Source organism: Nannobrachium achirus, assembly GCF_963921795.1.
Source record: "Nannobrachium achirus genome assembly, chromosome: 21".
Lineage (NCBI taxonomy): Eukaryota > Metazoa > Chordata > Actinopteri > Myctophiformes > Myctophidae > Nannobrachium > Nannobrachium achirus.
The window spans coordinates 28,692,469-28,709,286 of record NC_137828.1 but is presented as its reverse complement, the minus strand read 5'-3'; the positions used below and the strand labels follow the sequence as shown (position 1 = coordinate 28,709,286).

The following is a 16,818-nucleotide window of genomic DNA, read 5'->3' as shown; positions in this document are numbered from 1 at the left end:
TGACAGTGCAAGAATGTTTATTTACCTGTTTGCTGTTGCTGCAGTTCCGTTTGACGCTTTTTCTTTTTCTTTTTCTCATATCCAGAAAGATAAACGTGCATTGTCAAACCGAAAGTAAACAAACACTGAAAGGGGGCGGGGCGGAAACTCCCAAAGAGTTCCAGAGAGTCAAGAAATGTTGGCTCTTTTTCCTTTTTGGCCAATGGGACAACGGCATAGAGCCGGGACAGCCAATCAGGGACATGAGTAAGTCTGGCTATGCGAGGTTAATCAGAGATGTCTCATTCAGGCTAAGATGGCAGTAGTGCTGGTGTGAAAAGTCAGTTCGGTACGTTCTTTTCTGCAGAGGAGGGGGCTGTGGGTGGGGGCCTTCTTTGGTCGGGGGCCCTACGCAGACTGCGTAGTCTGCCTATAGGGGGCGCCGGCGCTGCGCGGGCCCAACAGGAGCGGAATTGGGACGGTCCTCGCACCAAAACCTCGCTCCTCTCTGGCGCATTTTAAAACTCGCTCGCTCGTGCTCGTATTCAAACGTTGTATTATTATTCTTATAGGCCTACTCTTATTAAGAATAAAAGGCAAATAAGAACAGGTGATTATTCTTATTTATTTTTTGCACATGAGAGTGGTGATAACCCGCCCGCCCGCCGCCCGCCAATTGAGTCTGAAAACCTCGACCCACCCACCCGCATGCGGGCGGGTTGGCAGGCGGGTGGGGGCACCGGGTTGACCCGCGCATCACTAGTCTGTGGGTTTTATAAATATTGAACCAATGAAAAGTATTAACAAGAGCTTGGTACTAAATGATATACACTGGATGCATTCTTTTTTTACATTTCCTGAAAAGCAGTGCTGGAAAAAGTACTCTTATGTTTTACTTAAGCAAAAGTATCAATACTGGAAGGTAGAAGTACTCACGTAAAAGTCAGGAATTCAAAATTTACTTGAGTTATTGGTATCACAATCGCATTGTGGCGTATTGTGAGCTTGTAGATCGGATATTTTCAAATGGCCAAAATGCACATAGGGTTGAAGTGGTTAATGTAATACTAATCTACAAAGTAACTAGTAACTAAAGTTTTCAAATAATTGTAGTGGAGTAAAAGTACAATATTTGGATCCAAGATGTAGTGGAGTAGAAGTAAGTAAAAGTAGGCTATTGGAAATTGGAAATACTCAAGTAGAGTACAAATACCTCAAATTTGTTCGGCTATTTTCGGCAAAGAGGTTTCGTGTAGAGGGGGAAAAGAGCAGACTAAGTACAGAGTAAAAGGTCAAGTTTATTAGGTATTGACGGCTCAAGTGGTTAAATATCTGAAAACACAAATTGACATGAATCCAAAATAAACTGATGATTGTGCTGTCAAACAATGAAACTATATGGAATCTATGAAAAGGTTGTGGGGTCCCTGCTTCATCTCTCTCTCAACTAAGGGGTCCTTGGCCTGAAAACGTTGAAGACCCCTGCTTTACACCACTGCTGAAAAGTAACCCTTTTGGGCATACAAGGTTTCTGCATGACAGCGTTGCTGTAATAGCTGTGCCCCCAGAAACCAATCACTCAAGCCTCTGAAGTCTACAGTCAAGACAGGCCTCACTGATCCAATCTCCAATGGAGAAGGACAGGTCTTTATTCGGATCCCCATTATAGCTTCTACTGCCGCAGTCACTTTTCTTCCTGGGGCGGTCTGCCTCTGCCTACAGATTGGAGGTGACCACCATGGGTGTCGCACCAAATTCTGGGCCCTCAATGGGAACGCATTATTACTTTGTGCTTTAACTATTGAAAAATAGCAGATATACAAGCTCACAGCGCGGCACTGAGTGCCTCGCTGCGAGCTTGTAGATCTGCTATTTTTGAAAAATCTTGAAAATGTGTGCAAGTCTTATGAATATTTCAAATCCTTCTACTAATGCTTTTTGGAAAAAAAGAAAAAGAAAAAAAAGAAAAAAAAAACGTGTTCATGTGAAGGACCCCCAAATGTATTTGTATGTATTTGGCTGCAGACACCCATCTCAAAATATGTTGTTCCAGGGACCCCCCCAGAAGCATGGGGGAGTGGGACTGAGTTACTAGGGCCCAAGGTGGAGGGGCCTTAATTATTTTATACTTTAGCTATTGAAAAATAGCAGATCTACAAGCTCACAGAGAGTGCTGCGCTGCGAGCTTGTAGATCAGCGATTTTTTAAAAGTCAGGAAAATGTGTGCAAATCTTTGAATATATGTATCTTTTAAGCGAACATTTGTAACTAAAGTTTTGCTTCTGGGGGGGTCCCTGGAACTAAATATTTTGAGATGGGGGTCCGTGGCCAAATACATATCATTTTGGGGGTCCTTCACATGAAAAGGTTTGAGCACCACTGCCATAGAAACATATATTCAAAGACTAGCACAAATGTTCACGATTTTTCAAAAATAGCAGATCTACAAGCTCAGCGCGGCACTCGGTGCTGCTATTTTTCAATAGTTAAAGGACAACTTTATTTTTTTACAACAAGGGTTCATATTTTAGATTGTAATTAGAGAAAAGAAAAAGTGAAGTTAAAATGTTTTCATTTGCTTCGTTCTATTGTTTTATCGCGTTAAACGTGCTAAAATGTGGGGCATACGTACGTGGCTAAATGTGTATTTTTAGACACAATAAGCCAGCAGTTTCTTTGTTGCTATTTACAGTAACACTTCTAGCCCCCATAAGTCACATCCAACCATGAAAGGTTGCGTTGTATCTTGGGAATGGGCTTACTCTGTGTAAAATGACATATTTAGCCACTTGTACACATGCCCCCAACCACTGAAATAAGAATCTCTAAAACAATAGAAAGAAGTAAATGCAATCATTTTAACACTCATCTTTTATATTCTCTAATTACAATCTAAAATATGAACCCTTGTTGTAAAAAACTAAAGTTGTCCTTTAAAGCACAAAATAATGCGTAATAATGCGTTCCCAGTCTAAATGGGTTAAACCCCCTCCCCCTATGAAGAACATTCATGGGGGCCAGACGGTTGACATCAAAGTCATGCTTTGTGCAGTCAGTAATACTGATGGCTTTGACTGTGGACTGACATCCACAGCGTGTGTGTGCCATTAGAGATAGTCTGTAATGAGGAAAACAATACATCGAGAGGGCTTGATTTATCCTTAGGAAGAAGTTTCCTGTGAGAAGACGAGAAAGAAATAAAGGGCGCATTGTATGTGTGACAGCTAAAGATGAGACACGTGCGTGAACCAGAGAAAGGCTGGGAGAAGCTTGAGAAGCGGAACTGGGCTCAGGCTCTCAATATATCCAAGGATAATAGAGCTGTCACTGTGTTTTGATTCAGGACATTGATTGTGTCTTTAATTGCTTTAGGGCTCCACTGGTCTGAGGGATATTAGTCACAATGTATGGTCGCCTCTGAACAGTTACGACACTGATTACACTGATGTGCACTCATGCGCTGCTCTTGCCGATAATCTTTTTTATGGATTGGTGCAGCCGCTGTACAGGGTTGTAACTCATACACGTATCTGCTCCATTTCATGCTTTGATTTTGCTCAAGGAGATAAAGAGAGGATTTAGTATTTTCTTGGAACTGATTTCCCCGTTGAGATAGTTTCCTTTGTGTTGGCAGACAAAGCTGTTATGCTGAACATTCGTTGCCGTGTATGTCATGCAACTAAAAGAGCATCTAATCTCTGGTGGTGATCACCTTCCTCCATCAGACGCCTCACTCCTGGGCTGTCCTCAACATGAATTCTTAATTAACCCATTTAGGCCTAGAATTATTGAATGCCTTAACCAGTGAAAAATAGCAGATATACAAGCTCACAGCGCGGCACCGAGTGCCGCGCTGCAAGTTTGTAGATCTGCTATTCTTCAATAGTTAAAGCATAAACTAATAATACACTATAATGTGTACCCGCTCTGAATGGGTTTTAATTAATAGTCATAGGAATACGATCATTCAGAGACCAGCCTATACAGATTGGTGTGGTGGGGAACTGAACATTCTGTGTTGATTTCATAACGGCTACTGCCTATTGAATGTGAACTGGCAGAATTAAAGGGTGACAGTATGAGAGTTTCAGAAATGTGCTTGGAAAAAATCACAACTAATGACTAATCTACTAGTAAGACACTTCAGGGCGACATGCGACATCGCCCTAAAGGGCGAGGTCGCACCAATTCTTGGCTATCTGGCCAGTGATGTATTTCGGACCAGTTACCCAATCTCAACAGTGCCTGTCGCATTACCAAATATAGGCATTCCAAGATTATGCCCTTAATATTGATGAAATCGGGAAAGGGATCTCCACATATGGGCATAAAACGGACAAGGATGTAATTCATTTGCAAGTGTGATCTGGGAATGCCCATATATGGGCATGTTCTGACATCACATTGTCGGCTATATACAGGCATAAAATATATGGGCATAAAAGGGACATGAAGCCAGAGTGTGATGTCAGAGCAGCAAACCCATTCTGTAAATAGTGGTTCCCCTTCCCCTACATCACAGAGACATCAGAGCATGATGTCAGAGTGATGTCAAAGTGACAAGGGAACCAATAGACAGCTGCGACATTTCTCATGGTCGCAATTAACACAGTTTTGGTAGGTAGACTAAGACCAAAGCGCTGATTAAATTAATTGAATATGAGGGGAATGCCTTACCTCGCACAAAGTTTAGGCATGGATGGATGGCTCAAATTTATATGGATCAAGCCTCTGGTTTCAACCTTCAGCCTAATTTATACTTTTTCATACAGAGTATATGTCACTTCTATGTCCTCATTATGATCAAGGATATGCTCTAAAAGCTTATCATTTCTGCGGGTCAGCCTACAGCAACGCGAGTGACTAACATAAACTAATAGGGGTGTAACGATACATTTAAACAACGATGGAATGCGGTTGACGATACGATACATGGACGATATTGGTTCATTCATGGCGATACGATACGATTTGATTAGATTCAATGATTTAAAATCGAAGCAAATAGTGCAGGTCTAAAAGGAAAAATCTATCTATCTAATCGAATACATGGCCATTACAACACATATGGACAAACACACACCTTGACATGAACACAGAGTACACACATTTATCGATAGACCAAGAGTAGCTACAGTATATGGAATGGTAAAGTAATTAGATCCCTCTTTTTAATTTTCCGTCTTAAAATTGCTAAATACAAGGCACACAGTCATACTTAGTTTCCATACAATCGATTATTTGCATTGCAAAACGATTCGTTACCGGTTATTTACATTGCAAAACGATACGATACGATATACAAAGCCAAGCGGTACGATATTTGCTTTTGCAAATCGATATAGTAGATCATTGCTAATTAAAATCGATTTTTCGATTCAGTTACTATGTCATTACACCCCTAATAACTAACTTATATGAAGAGTTGGTATAGCTTCATTTAAAATGTTCTTATGTTTGGCAGACAGGGGTAGTAGGGTGTCGCTCTCCATTCCGACATGTCGCCACTCCGAAATTGACTTCTTATTGTCGGAGTGGCGACACTTCCATAGGGGTTAAGTTTTGGGTAAGGGTTAGAGATAGGGATAGTGTCGGAATGGAGACATGTCGGAAAGGAGACATGTCGGAGTGGCGGGGTGTAACCGGGGTCGTAGGGAACTAGAAATAGAATAAAGTGGAAATACGGGGTTTTCAGGCAGCACAGCTGGACATAGAGTAGCAGCATGGCACAGTGGGAGACTGACAGAGAGAACACCACCACCAGCACTACATTTAATGAGTATAAAATAGTCTTCAGTTAGCCTGAGATGGTCTCATCTGAACTTGTTATTTCAAACAGCAGGGATCCAAAAAAATAGAGTTAGCTGAAAGCCAGAAACAACTCAGATACAGAGACACAGAAATTAAATTCAGACAGTAGGAGCTAATCTCGGCCCTCCTCTTATTGGTACGTACTGGTGGAAAAAGTTCAAATTTTTTACTTGAGTAAATACGGCAATTAGTCGGGGGATATCTTTAGAAATAGTGTCAAATCCTGGAATAAATTCATTACCAAAAAAATTCTTCACCAATGTGTTTGTAAAGGTGTCTAGTAACACATCTCACAAAGACTGAAATTCAGTTTCCCTAGGAAAATCTTTGACAGCTAGGGTAATTCTGGGTCTCATTCACTCACTATACAATACTATAGGGGAAAAAATCACTCCCAAAAAATATGCTTTAAGTGGGATGTGAGGGGTCTAACTAGGTGTTTTTAATTATTCTGAATCCATTGCAAGCATTTGTTTTGCACAAAAAAAAACATTCATTGGGCTAAAAACAGCCCATAAAATGATGGTTTAGTGATGATGAGTCATCACTTTTCACAGTGGTATGGGGGTCCATTTCTAGCCCAAGGAATGTTTTTGGTGCAAAACAAATGCTTGCAATGGATTCAGAATAATTAAAACACCTAGTTAGACCCCTCACATCCCACTTAAAGCATATTTTTTGGGAGTGATTTTTTTCCCCTATAGTATAGTGTATAGTGAGTGAATGAGACCCAGAATTACCCTAGCTGTCAAAGATTTTCCTAGGGAAACTGAATTTCAGTCTTTGTGAGATGTGTTACTAGACACCTTTACAAACACATTGGTGAAGAAATGTTTTGGTAAGGAATTTATTCCAGGACTTTTTAAGATATCCCCCGACTAAATGTAGATGTACTCCGTTAGGGTGCCCTCACACCAAAATACCTAGAGTGGAATCCGCCACTGCATTTCAATGCGAATGGAGCGTTTTTTGCCAGCAGAGGATTTCTGCAAAAAAAAAAAAAAAAACGCTCCATTCTCATTGAAATGCATTGGCGGATTCCACTCTAGGTATTTTGGTGTGTGGGCACCCTAAGTAAAAGTCCGGAATTCAAAATGTACTTGAGTAAAAGTACGAAAGTATTGGTATCAAAATGTACTTAAAGGAGCTATAGTCAATAGTCAATCATATTCTATAAAAAAGAATATATTTCATATATGTGTTTCTGTTCAAAAATGTCCACAAAAAGCGTAAAATAATGATAAAATAATCATTTTGGCCATTGTCAGGCTGACACTTTGTTTACATCCTATCAATCCATATAAAAGAATAGACTAGGATGTAAACAAAGTCGGCCTGACAATGGCCAAGATGAGTATTTTATCATCATTTCACACTTTTTGTGGACATTTTTGAACAGAAACACATATATGAAGCATATTTCTTTTATAAAATATTTTCGAACATTATTTTCATTTTAGCATCCGTTTTTCAAGAAAAAGTTGACTATAGCTCCTTTAAATTATCAAAAGTAAAAGTACAACATGTTTGAAAATAGCAGATCTACAAGCTCAAAACGCGTCGCAATGCGACACGTTGTGAGCTTGTAGATCGTCTATTTTCGAATAGCCACGGTATAGAATAGGGCTAAAGTGCACTGATGTATGTTTTATAATATAATCATTTATATTAGCCGGGGAGCCACTGTGCCAAAATGAGAGAAGACCTGTGATGTCATGACATACTCCAATTTTTTTTTTCCTATTTCCACATTGCCTGCCAAGGGTTAAAAAAAATTCTATCTAAGAAATGTCAGGCTTTTTACAAAAAATTTAAATGAAAAAAAAAAAAAAAAAAAAAATTAAACATTTTTTGAAAAAAAATAAGCTCTCAGAAGATGTCCATTGCCCCCTTGCAGTTGGCAGAAAAATATAATCAACCCCAAGAAAAATCAATTTTTAGATTAACACACACAAACAATTACAGCATGTGGATGGCGGCCATTTTGGCGGCCATCTTGAAGAAGGTGTGCAGAAAGCTGATTACATGAATACAATTTTTATATTTTTTTATCAGCATCACAGGCTGCCCAGAGAGCAGTGAACACATTGCTGTCTCATATATTAGTGAACAGTGCCCCCCAGTGGCCAAAAATGGTAAAACGTATATAAACGTTTTTGGCAGGCAACAGCTGGGTACCCAAAAACGTTTATAAACGTTTTTGGCAGGGGATGTGTTAATTTGGTCAATAAGGTACACAGAATGAGAAGCCTGCTCTGCCGGAAACACTGCGAAAAAAAGTTTACCATTGACTTCACTATACTGGAAAAAAACACACCAAAAAAAGTAGCATGTGAGGGGTCAAACTAAGGGTTCTTCATGATTCTGAATCCATTGCAAGCATTTGTTTTGCATGAAAAACATTCCTTGGGCTAGATTTCAGCCTCTCAAACCTGTGAAAAGTGATGAGTCATCACTTTTCACCGTTATTTTGGTCCGTTTTCTAGCCCACGGAATGTTTTTCATGCAAAACAAATGCTTGCAATGGATTCAGAATCATCAAGAACCCCTAGTTTGACCTCTCACATGCTACTTAAAGCATATTTTCTTTTGGTGTGTTTCTTTCCTGTATATTGAAGTCGATGGAGTGAATATACAAATGGCCATAACTTTTTTTCGCAGAGTTTCCGGCAGAGCAGGCCTCTCATTCTGTGTACCTTAATGACCAAATTAATAGAAAAAACAAAAATAAAAAGTATGTCATGACGTCACAGGTAAAACCCTATTCTTTGAGCTTTTGTGCCTGTGGCTCCCCGGCTATATCTGCAAAGTAACTAGTGACTAAAGTTTTCGAATAAGTGTAGTGGAGTAAAAGTACAATATTTGGATCAGAGATGCAGTGGAGTAGAAGTAAACGTACTGAAAACTGGAAATACTCAAGTAAAGTACAAATACCTCAAAACTGTACTTAAGTACAGTGCTTAATTAAATGTACATACCGGTAGTTACTTTACACCACTGCGTGCTCCCACCCATCAGGGCAATTTGTTGAACAGTGCTGGACTTGAGTCTCATCAAGCCGCACCTCATTTCCTTCCCCCACTTTGCTGCTGCTTCTTTGTGTGTCTGCTAGTCCAACCCCCTCCAACTGTATATTACTAGAAGTTTGCGGCCCGAAGTCTAGAGTTCAGGCCGCTGTGCGGCCCTCACCGCCATGTTGCGGCAGCGTGGTGTGTAATGATCAAATATGGGTAAAAAAAAAGAGAAAAAAAAGGTTTAAAAAAAAAAAAAAACATTTTTGAGAAAAAAAAAAGTTTTGAAAAAAAAAAGTAATGGTGATGCGATGACGTGGTGTATACGGACGTTACTGCGATTGAGGTGAAAGAGAAAAGTAGAAAGTTGTGAGCTAACTATTAGCTATTTGGCTAACTGTTTCCGGGTCGACTTGAGGCTATTTTATACAGAGGCAAAATAGGATGGTAATAACGAATACAACTGTATACAGAGGTTTGGAAACGACATCTTGCAAAGGTGACATGGGTGTTTGAATTTTTAAGCTATATTTAGTACATATGTAGTACATCTTGGCCAAGTGGTTTGGTATTAAGTTAGCGATACATACAGGTGATGACCCGGAAGTAGATCACTTACTCTGATGTAATATAAAGATTATGTTCCCCATTTTCAACAGTTTTTATATTTATTTGTGACACTTGCTTTGGCAATGTAAACGTATGTTTTCTTTGATTGATTGAAGACTTTATTAGAAGTTTGCATAGGCAAAGGTAGAGTTTCATGATGGTACAGTTCACTGGTACAAGGTCAACTAAAAGGAGATCCTAGTAAGCACTTGGCTTATTTGAACAGGAAACCATTAAAGTGTCTCATATATAACATTGAATGACAGACAGACAGAACAGATAGAACGGATAGAATCATGCCTTTGAACTGAGATTGAGTTGAATTGTCTGATAGTCTGTGCCTCTCCGTCACAATAACAATCACTTTACCGTGGGAGGGGGGTACTGTATAAACAGTTGGATTCACATTCATGTAATTTATTACCACACCATGCTTGAGAAGATGGGTGCCAAGAGGTTTGGATTCGGGGGCCTGTAATTAAAGTGCAAGTGATGGTTTGTATTTCTGTGTACACGCGCACGCACACAAACACACACAAACAGACTTGAGTTCAATAATATTTTTATGTTTTTGTCGCATTCCTAAGATAATAATTTGATAATAAATGTACCCCTATTGATTCCGGTTGGGGACCCAAATGCATTTGAGTCCCCATCCGGAATCAATGGGGGTACATTTACTATAACTAGCCCTTACCCGTTCAAAGATATGAGCTCCAAAATGATGTGCAGTGTGTGGGTTATGGGATGTGCACTGTGCACACAGTATATGAGGGATGGAAAGTAACTTTAACTGGTGCTTGCATGATGTAGGAGCATCGATGTAAGAAACCCGTTTAGTTTAATGGCTACAGATGTCTCCATGGCGTGAGTAATCAATAGAAAAAAGTAATTTTGGGGGTGAACTACTCCTTCAGTGTAATTGCAGAGACCCCTGAAATTCCCACTTGAATTATGGGCAATAATTGCAGGGATAATTTTACAAGAAGTCCATTTGCGGATTGCGTGAAGTATGGCAGCGTGACAGGGCACCAGGGCTTTGCAATAAAGAGAGACAAGAGATTGAAATTGAGACGGTCCCAAGCACTCTGTTCCTCTCAGCTCCGAATTCACTCATGAGTTAGAAATGCATTATTTAAAAAGGGGGAAATAATGGGGAGCTCGTTTCAGATTGTCAACAGAAACTTTTGACTTGCTGTCAGAAAGTCCAAACTTTTACGCAGGAGAACAGTGTAGGTTTGGCTGCCTGTGTGTACAGAAAATAAGATTAAATAGGAATTCAATATCCTTGACACTTTAGACTTGATGAGTGAAATGCAATATCCAGTGGCATTTTTCCACATGCAAGCTTTTGCACTTTTGCTTCTGTATTTCCTTCCTAGGGAAACAACTTTGTTTTTTGTTTTTACAACAAGGTTTCATATTTTAGATAGTCATTAGAGAAAATAAAAGATGAATGTTAAAATGTTTTAATTGCAAGTGGCTAATTATGTATTTTTAGACACATTCCAAAGATGCACAGCAATCTTTCATGGTCAGATGTGGCTTACAGTATGTAAAAACTGGTGTAAAAAGTAACAAAGACATTGCTGGCTTATTGTGTCTAAAAGACATATTTAGCCACTTGTACGCGTGCCCCCACCCACTGAAATCAAAATACAAAAATCGCTAAAACAATAGAAAGCAGTAAATGAAAACATTTTAACACTCATCTCTTGTCTCTAAATACAATCTAAAATATGAACCCCTGTTGTAAAAAAAACAACGTTGTCCTTTAATGTCAAATAACATTGTGTCGGAAGCACCGCAGTAAACCTCAAGCAGCTTATAAAGTCTAATATATCCCATGATAAATGCCTGGGTAGTGAATTGAGACTGGAAATTCATTATCTCACAATTACCTTAATTTAATTTGTACAGTGCAGTATGACTAATGGCCTCACATTAATAAAACACCATCCTCTCTTTTTGGGGTTTTCAGAGTGGCTGTAAAGCAGACAGAACCAATTGGAATAGAGTGCTATAAAAACACAAGTAGTCTAGACATGTGAAAGCCGGAGACGAGTGTGAAGGATTTTTTTCCCCCCGTTAAGGTTGCTTTAAAGAGCACTTCAATGAAAAATTAACGAGCATAACATACACAAAATCTCACAATTAAAGCCAAACCACCCACAGCAACACCACTAATCAGCTTGATTGAAGTGTTACTTTAGAGAGTTTATGACCTTGGCCAATGAATTTTGGCATGCTGTGCATTAGCAAACTAGTTCTGAGGAGTTGTTTTCTGTAAATAAGTCTTGTGAATAGAAAAGAAAGTTAAACAAAAAGCTCACAGATGGATACCATATCAAATCCTTTTCCAGCGAACAAGTAATATGTTGCCTTTTGTCAAGAGAATAAATCTTTTTTTTTTCCTTAAAGGAAACAAACAATTGCAATATCAAACATATAAAAAAAGCTGCACAGCATAAGCATTGAATGAATTATACTGAAGCCAGGGACCAAATAGCGTTCACATTGTTACGACTGGTGTGAGTTTGACCCAAATGCACAGCAAGGAGGAGGCAGAGGAAGGTTAAAGCCCACCCGGGTGTGTTTATTAACCTGGAGCACAGAGTTAATATCACGAGGGGGGCAAAAGGGGGTAGTGGGCGCCGCTGCAGCTCCAACTCGTTCCGGGGTCTTGAGAAACTGGAAGGAGAGGAGAAGCACGGTCAGCAATAGATCCACAAGAATTAAAGGGCAATGCCACTAATTACAAAGTCAGTCTAAAGCTCTGCTAAACTGGGAAAGCTAGTCTGCAGGTTTTACTTTACCATACGAGTAAAAAGGTGAGGATCTGACGCAGAGCTGTGTGCTGGCCAGGATCTTGTAGACTCAGGAGCTGATTGCAGACTCGGCCCAGGTGAGGAGATTGCCAATGGGAGACTGGTGTGCAGATGTCTGGAACTCAGAGGTCTGCTGTGACGTACTGTGCCACGAGAGGGTGCCTGGTGGAAATATTATTTGTAAACAACAACACCTTCTTATTCCCATATGAGATACAATAATCCATCACACAGAAATAAGACAGGAGAGTGATCAGAGTGAGAATGGAATGTTTTACTATGGAGAGAGAGAATTCAAGACAAAGGTACAACAGAATAATCAATGGTTCGTGCTCTCTCTGACAAATTATGTTTTGATATGAGTATAAGTATGGTCATTTGGTCAGTCAATGGATGACGTTTCAACAGTTAATAGGATATGTTTCTTGTCCACGAATCACAAGACTAAGAGTCCATATACAGGGTTCCTGGGGGAAGATGTCCTTGCTGGTGTCTGGATGACACAAGCTGAGCCTTAGAATACCAAAACAATTCTCATTGTTTTAGGTACTGGCTCCAGGCAGTTGATAAGGCCTGATTTCTACCAGACGGAGACCTTGTGTGCATTTGTTTCATATATATATATATATATATATATATATATATATATATATATATATATATATATATATGGGATAATCTATCTATCTATCTATCTATCTATCTATCTATCTATCTATATAATAATAATAATAATAAAGATAGATAGTTGTGTATCGGTTATAGGGATAACATTATGGAATAGCTACGCACGACAGTATATTAATTGCAACCGTAGGTCGCATTTACTATGAAAACCTGCAGATCCTGTGCGTGCTCACGCTCCATAGCCATATATGGCACCTAGATCTCCATATATGGAGCTGGCCAATACATCTACATCTGAATGCCCATATATGGACATATTTTGTCAATCTCATGATAACCAGTGTGGTTGCCGCGATGCGAGTCACACTTGCAAATGAATTCTGTCCTTGTCCCTTTAATGCCCATATATGGAGAATTGGAGATCCCTGATGCCATCAATATTAAGCCCATATCTGGGAATGACCATATATGGACACAATTGCTGCAGGTTTGTGGAACGGCTCCTGCTTCCCTTAGTTCTATAATCTTCAGATGTTTTAAAGGTCCTACACCATGCATTTAAAAATAATTTATATAACACTGTTTGTGTCCCAAAAACGTTTTTGAAAAGGTTTGAGGCTAAATTACCACTCCTGAATACAGAGCCCCTGTCATTTCTGCCTGGCTTTCAGAGCATTTTCAGCTGCAGTACCACCTTGTCCTGAGTGGGAGGACTGCGCTATTGAGCCAGTTTTGGCCCCACACTCCTCCCCACCTCCTGCTCAGCAGGCCTGCCCACCCCTCCCCAACCCTCTCCCAGCTCCTCCTGCCTCCTTCTCAGGCCTGCCCACCCCTCCCCAACCCTCTCCCAGCTCCTCCTGCCTCCTTCTCAGGCCTTGTGACATCACAAATCTGACATTTCACAATCAGGACCATTCTGAGACATGCTAACATAGATCTGCCCATAAACTGAGAAAGACACAATGGTCAGAAATAGGACTTTGTGAGGATAGAAGTTGCTGGTGGGACACCAAGAAAATACATAAAAATTGGAAAAATGAAAATTCATGGTGTAGTCCCTTTAAATCATTTTCTTTTCTTTTCTTTTCTTACTGTAGTATATACATTATTTAATTATTTGTCAATATATTTATGTATTAACACAACATTTGCCTGGTTTCTGTTAGCTTTTCTTTATTTCTTGAACCTTTTCTCAGTTCTTTTTCTGCCATAAGCTTGGATGGCGCATATACTGTAGCTTTTATTGGTGAAGTTGATACAGTCAGTGAGGCGTAATGTTTCAAGCATTTGTCATTTTTGTCAAAGGATATTCCGGTTTCAACCTGTTCTCTTCAAGCTGCTGCGGAATCTAAATAATCTCTTCACAATAGCTCTTGCAGAATCTGAATATATACGGTAGCGGCATATTGGAACACATCTTCTCCTTCTGTTCCCCTTTTTAACGTCCCTATACATGATGCTATATACTGTAGATCATGGGTGGGCAACTTTGATGATGGAGAGGGCCACTATATTTTCACATTCACTCCAAAGCCGGGCCACAATGCATTATACAGTCAAAAATAGCAAAAATAGCCGATCAGCTCAAAACGCGTCGCACTGCGCCGCGTTTTGAGCTTGTAGATCGGCTATTTTGGCTATTTTGGAATTGGAATCCTGAATTATTTTGGGGTATTTTTTTAATTGGAATCCTGAAAATATTTAATTTAAAATGTTATATATGTTAACTTTATGAACTTAAATACAAATACATTAGGCATAAAAAAAGTCTAGTACTAGTCATTAAGCTACTAATATAGACTGAAGTAATTAAAGTGGGTCATGTTTGCATGTTTAGAATTGTAAATGAATACCTGAAGTCTATCAGTTTTGCAATATTAACCTGCGGGCCGCATTAAGTGAAGGTGGGGGCAGCATGTGGCCCCCGGGCCGCCAGTTGCCCATGTATGCTGTAGATTCCCAGGTAAAAAACATTACGGATGTTTCAGTGAGTGCAAGGGGTACTTGACTTCTGGTTCTGGAAAATGGCTGCTGTCTTGAAAGCTATTCCAAACTAATGTCTCTCTCTCTCTCTCTCTCTCTCTCTCTCTCTCTCTCTCTCTCTCTCTCTCTCTCTTTCTCTTTCGCTCTCTCTCTCCATATTCACAGATGGAATTGGTACAGCCAGAGTCAGACCCTGATGACGAGGGGACGAAAATAAGTGTAAGTTGATAAAACACCATATAAATTAAACGCAACATCCAATCATACCCAAATTGAGATCACATGTTGAGAGGAGCCTCCACAACAACATTCACTTCTGCCCATTAGACCAGTTGTTCTCAACCTTTTTAGGCCGCAACCCCCTAAATAATCAGATCTACATGCTCAATAATCAGTTTAGATCTACATGCTCAATAATCAGATCTACATGCTCACAACGCCTCGCGTTGCGAGGTGTTTTGAGCATGTAGATCAGTTATTCTCACAATTTCAGCCTCTATCTGACAATTTGGCCTATTTTTCAACAGGTACTAAAAAGGTCTGAAAAGTCCTTAAATTGCCACTTTTGAAATGTGCAGATACCCTCTATACACTTAAACTTTATGTGTGTTTGTTTGTTTGTTTGTTTGTTTGAGAGAAAACAACAACAGTGAGAAAACAATGTTGCACATTAAGTTAATCATCTGGGGACCCCCCAAAATAATGTGGGGACCCCTCTGGGAGTCCCGACCCACAGGTTGAGAACCACTGCATTGGGGGTGCCACAAATCAAACTTCCTTGTGTTCTGACTAGGAGGAGCACACTTTTCTTCTTCCACATACAGGAAGTTACAGTATTATGCTTTAGTTATCAGTAATGTGATGTGGAATATGGCAAGAGGGAGATGGGCATGAATGGTCCAGGCCATGAACTCCTCCCACTACCATGTGTTCTTTGCCTACTTAACCACAGCATGCAAACTAACTGCAAAATCCTGTTAGTGTTAATGAAGTCAGAGTTAAATTGAACACTCGGGATGTTGCTGTGCTGTGGCTGAACTGCTAGCAGTGTTAATTTTGTCGACCTAAGAATAAGACTAAACACAACTACAAATACATATTTTATGCAAGGTTTAGTTTGACCAAGTAACAGGCAGTAGAAGACAATGACTTGTTCAGAGTTATGTGGTTATATTTAGGCCAAAAGACTTAGCCTAACTAATCCCAAAAGACAAAGACTAAAATATTTTAATATTTAGTCGACTAAGACTAGACTAGTCTAAAACAATTTAAGAAGACTAAGACAGGACTAAGACTAAATGTTGTGTTATTCAAAAGACTAAAACACTGACTGCTAGGGTGCACCGATCATGATTCCCCTCTCTCAATCGTCCTGTCAGACCGTCAGGGTGCAAGGCAACAACATCTCCCACAAGCTGCAGCTGTCCGGGATCGGCGAGACGGACGAGGGCCTGTACGAGTGCCGGGTGACTCGCGCCGACTACGGAGAGATGGCTGAATACAAGGCCCAGGCCTGGCTGAAGGTCAACGCCACGGCCCGGCCTCGCCGGCCACCGCCCAACACCAGGAAGAGCTCCCCTCTCCACCTGACCGACAAGAAGCCCAGGAAGTCTAGCAGGAACTCCGACCAGAGGGTGGAGGCCACCTCCACCTCCCACACATCCTCCAAGACGGCTCAACACAACTCAGGTAAGCTCTGGTTAGATTTATACTTCTCACTGACTTCACACACTGAAATAGAGATAGAACATGAGTAGAAGTAGAGCCAAGCTGTTGTCATGTCAGCAAATGATTACCAGCCCTACTGAGAACATCTGTTGCCTGCCTATACTGCACCCAGCATGGGTCCTTCCTATGCAAGGGATGGACGACTTCAATTCATTGCATTATAAGGACGATGTACAGTAACAGCGATGTACATCCTTACTGAATATCAATAGATAATGCAAGTTGGCAAATCTTTCTGAAAA

At 40.2% G+C, this 16,818-nt stretch overlaps 1 protein-coding gene across 1 annotated transcript in view; it reads left to right on the top strand.

Annotated features, from left to right (window-relative positions):
• Positions 1–16,605, top strand: part of LOC308306667 (V-set and transmembrane domain-containing protein 2A-like) — a gene marked incomplete at both ends in the record, with an annotated part of 43,765 nt that extends 27,160 nt beyond the window's left edge. The window contains 2 exons of the mRNA XM_080751708.1: positions 15,014–15,067; positions 16,228–16,605. Coding sequence (XP_080607834.1) covers positions 15,014–15,067; positions 16,228–16,605 — 432 coding nt within the window. The remainder of the gene's footprint in view (positions 1–15,013; positions 15,068–16,227) is intronic.
• Positions 16,606–16,818: the final 213 nt, after the last annotated feature.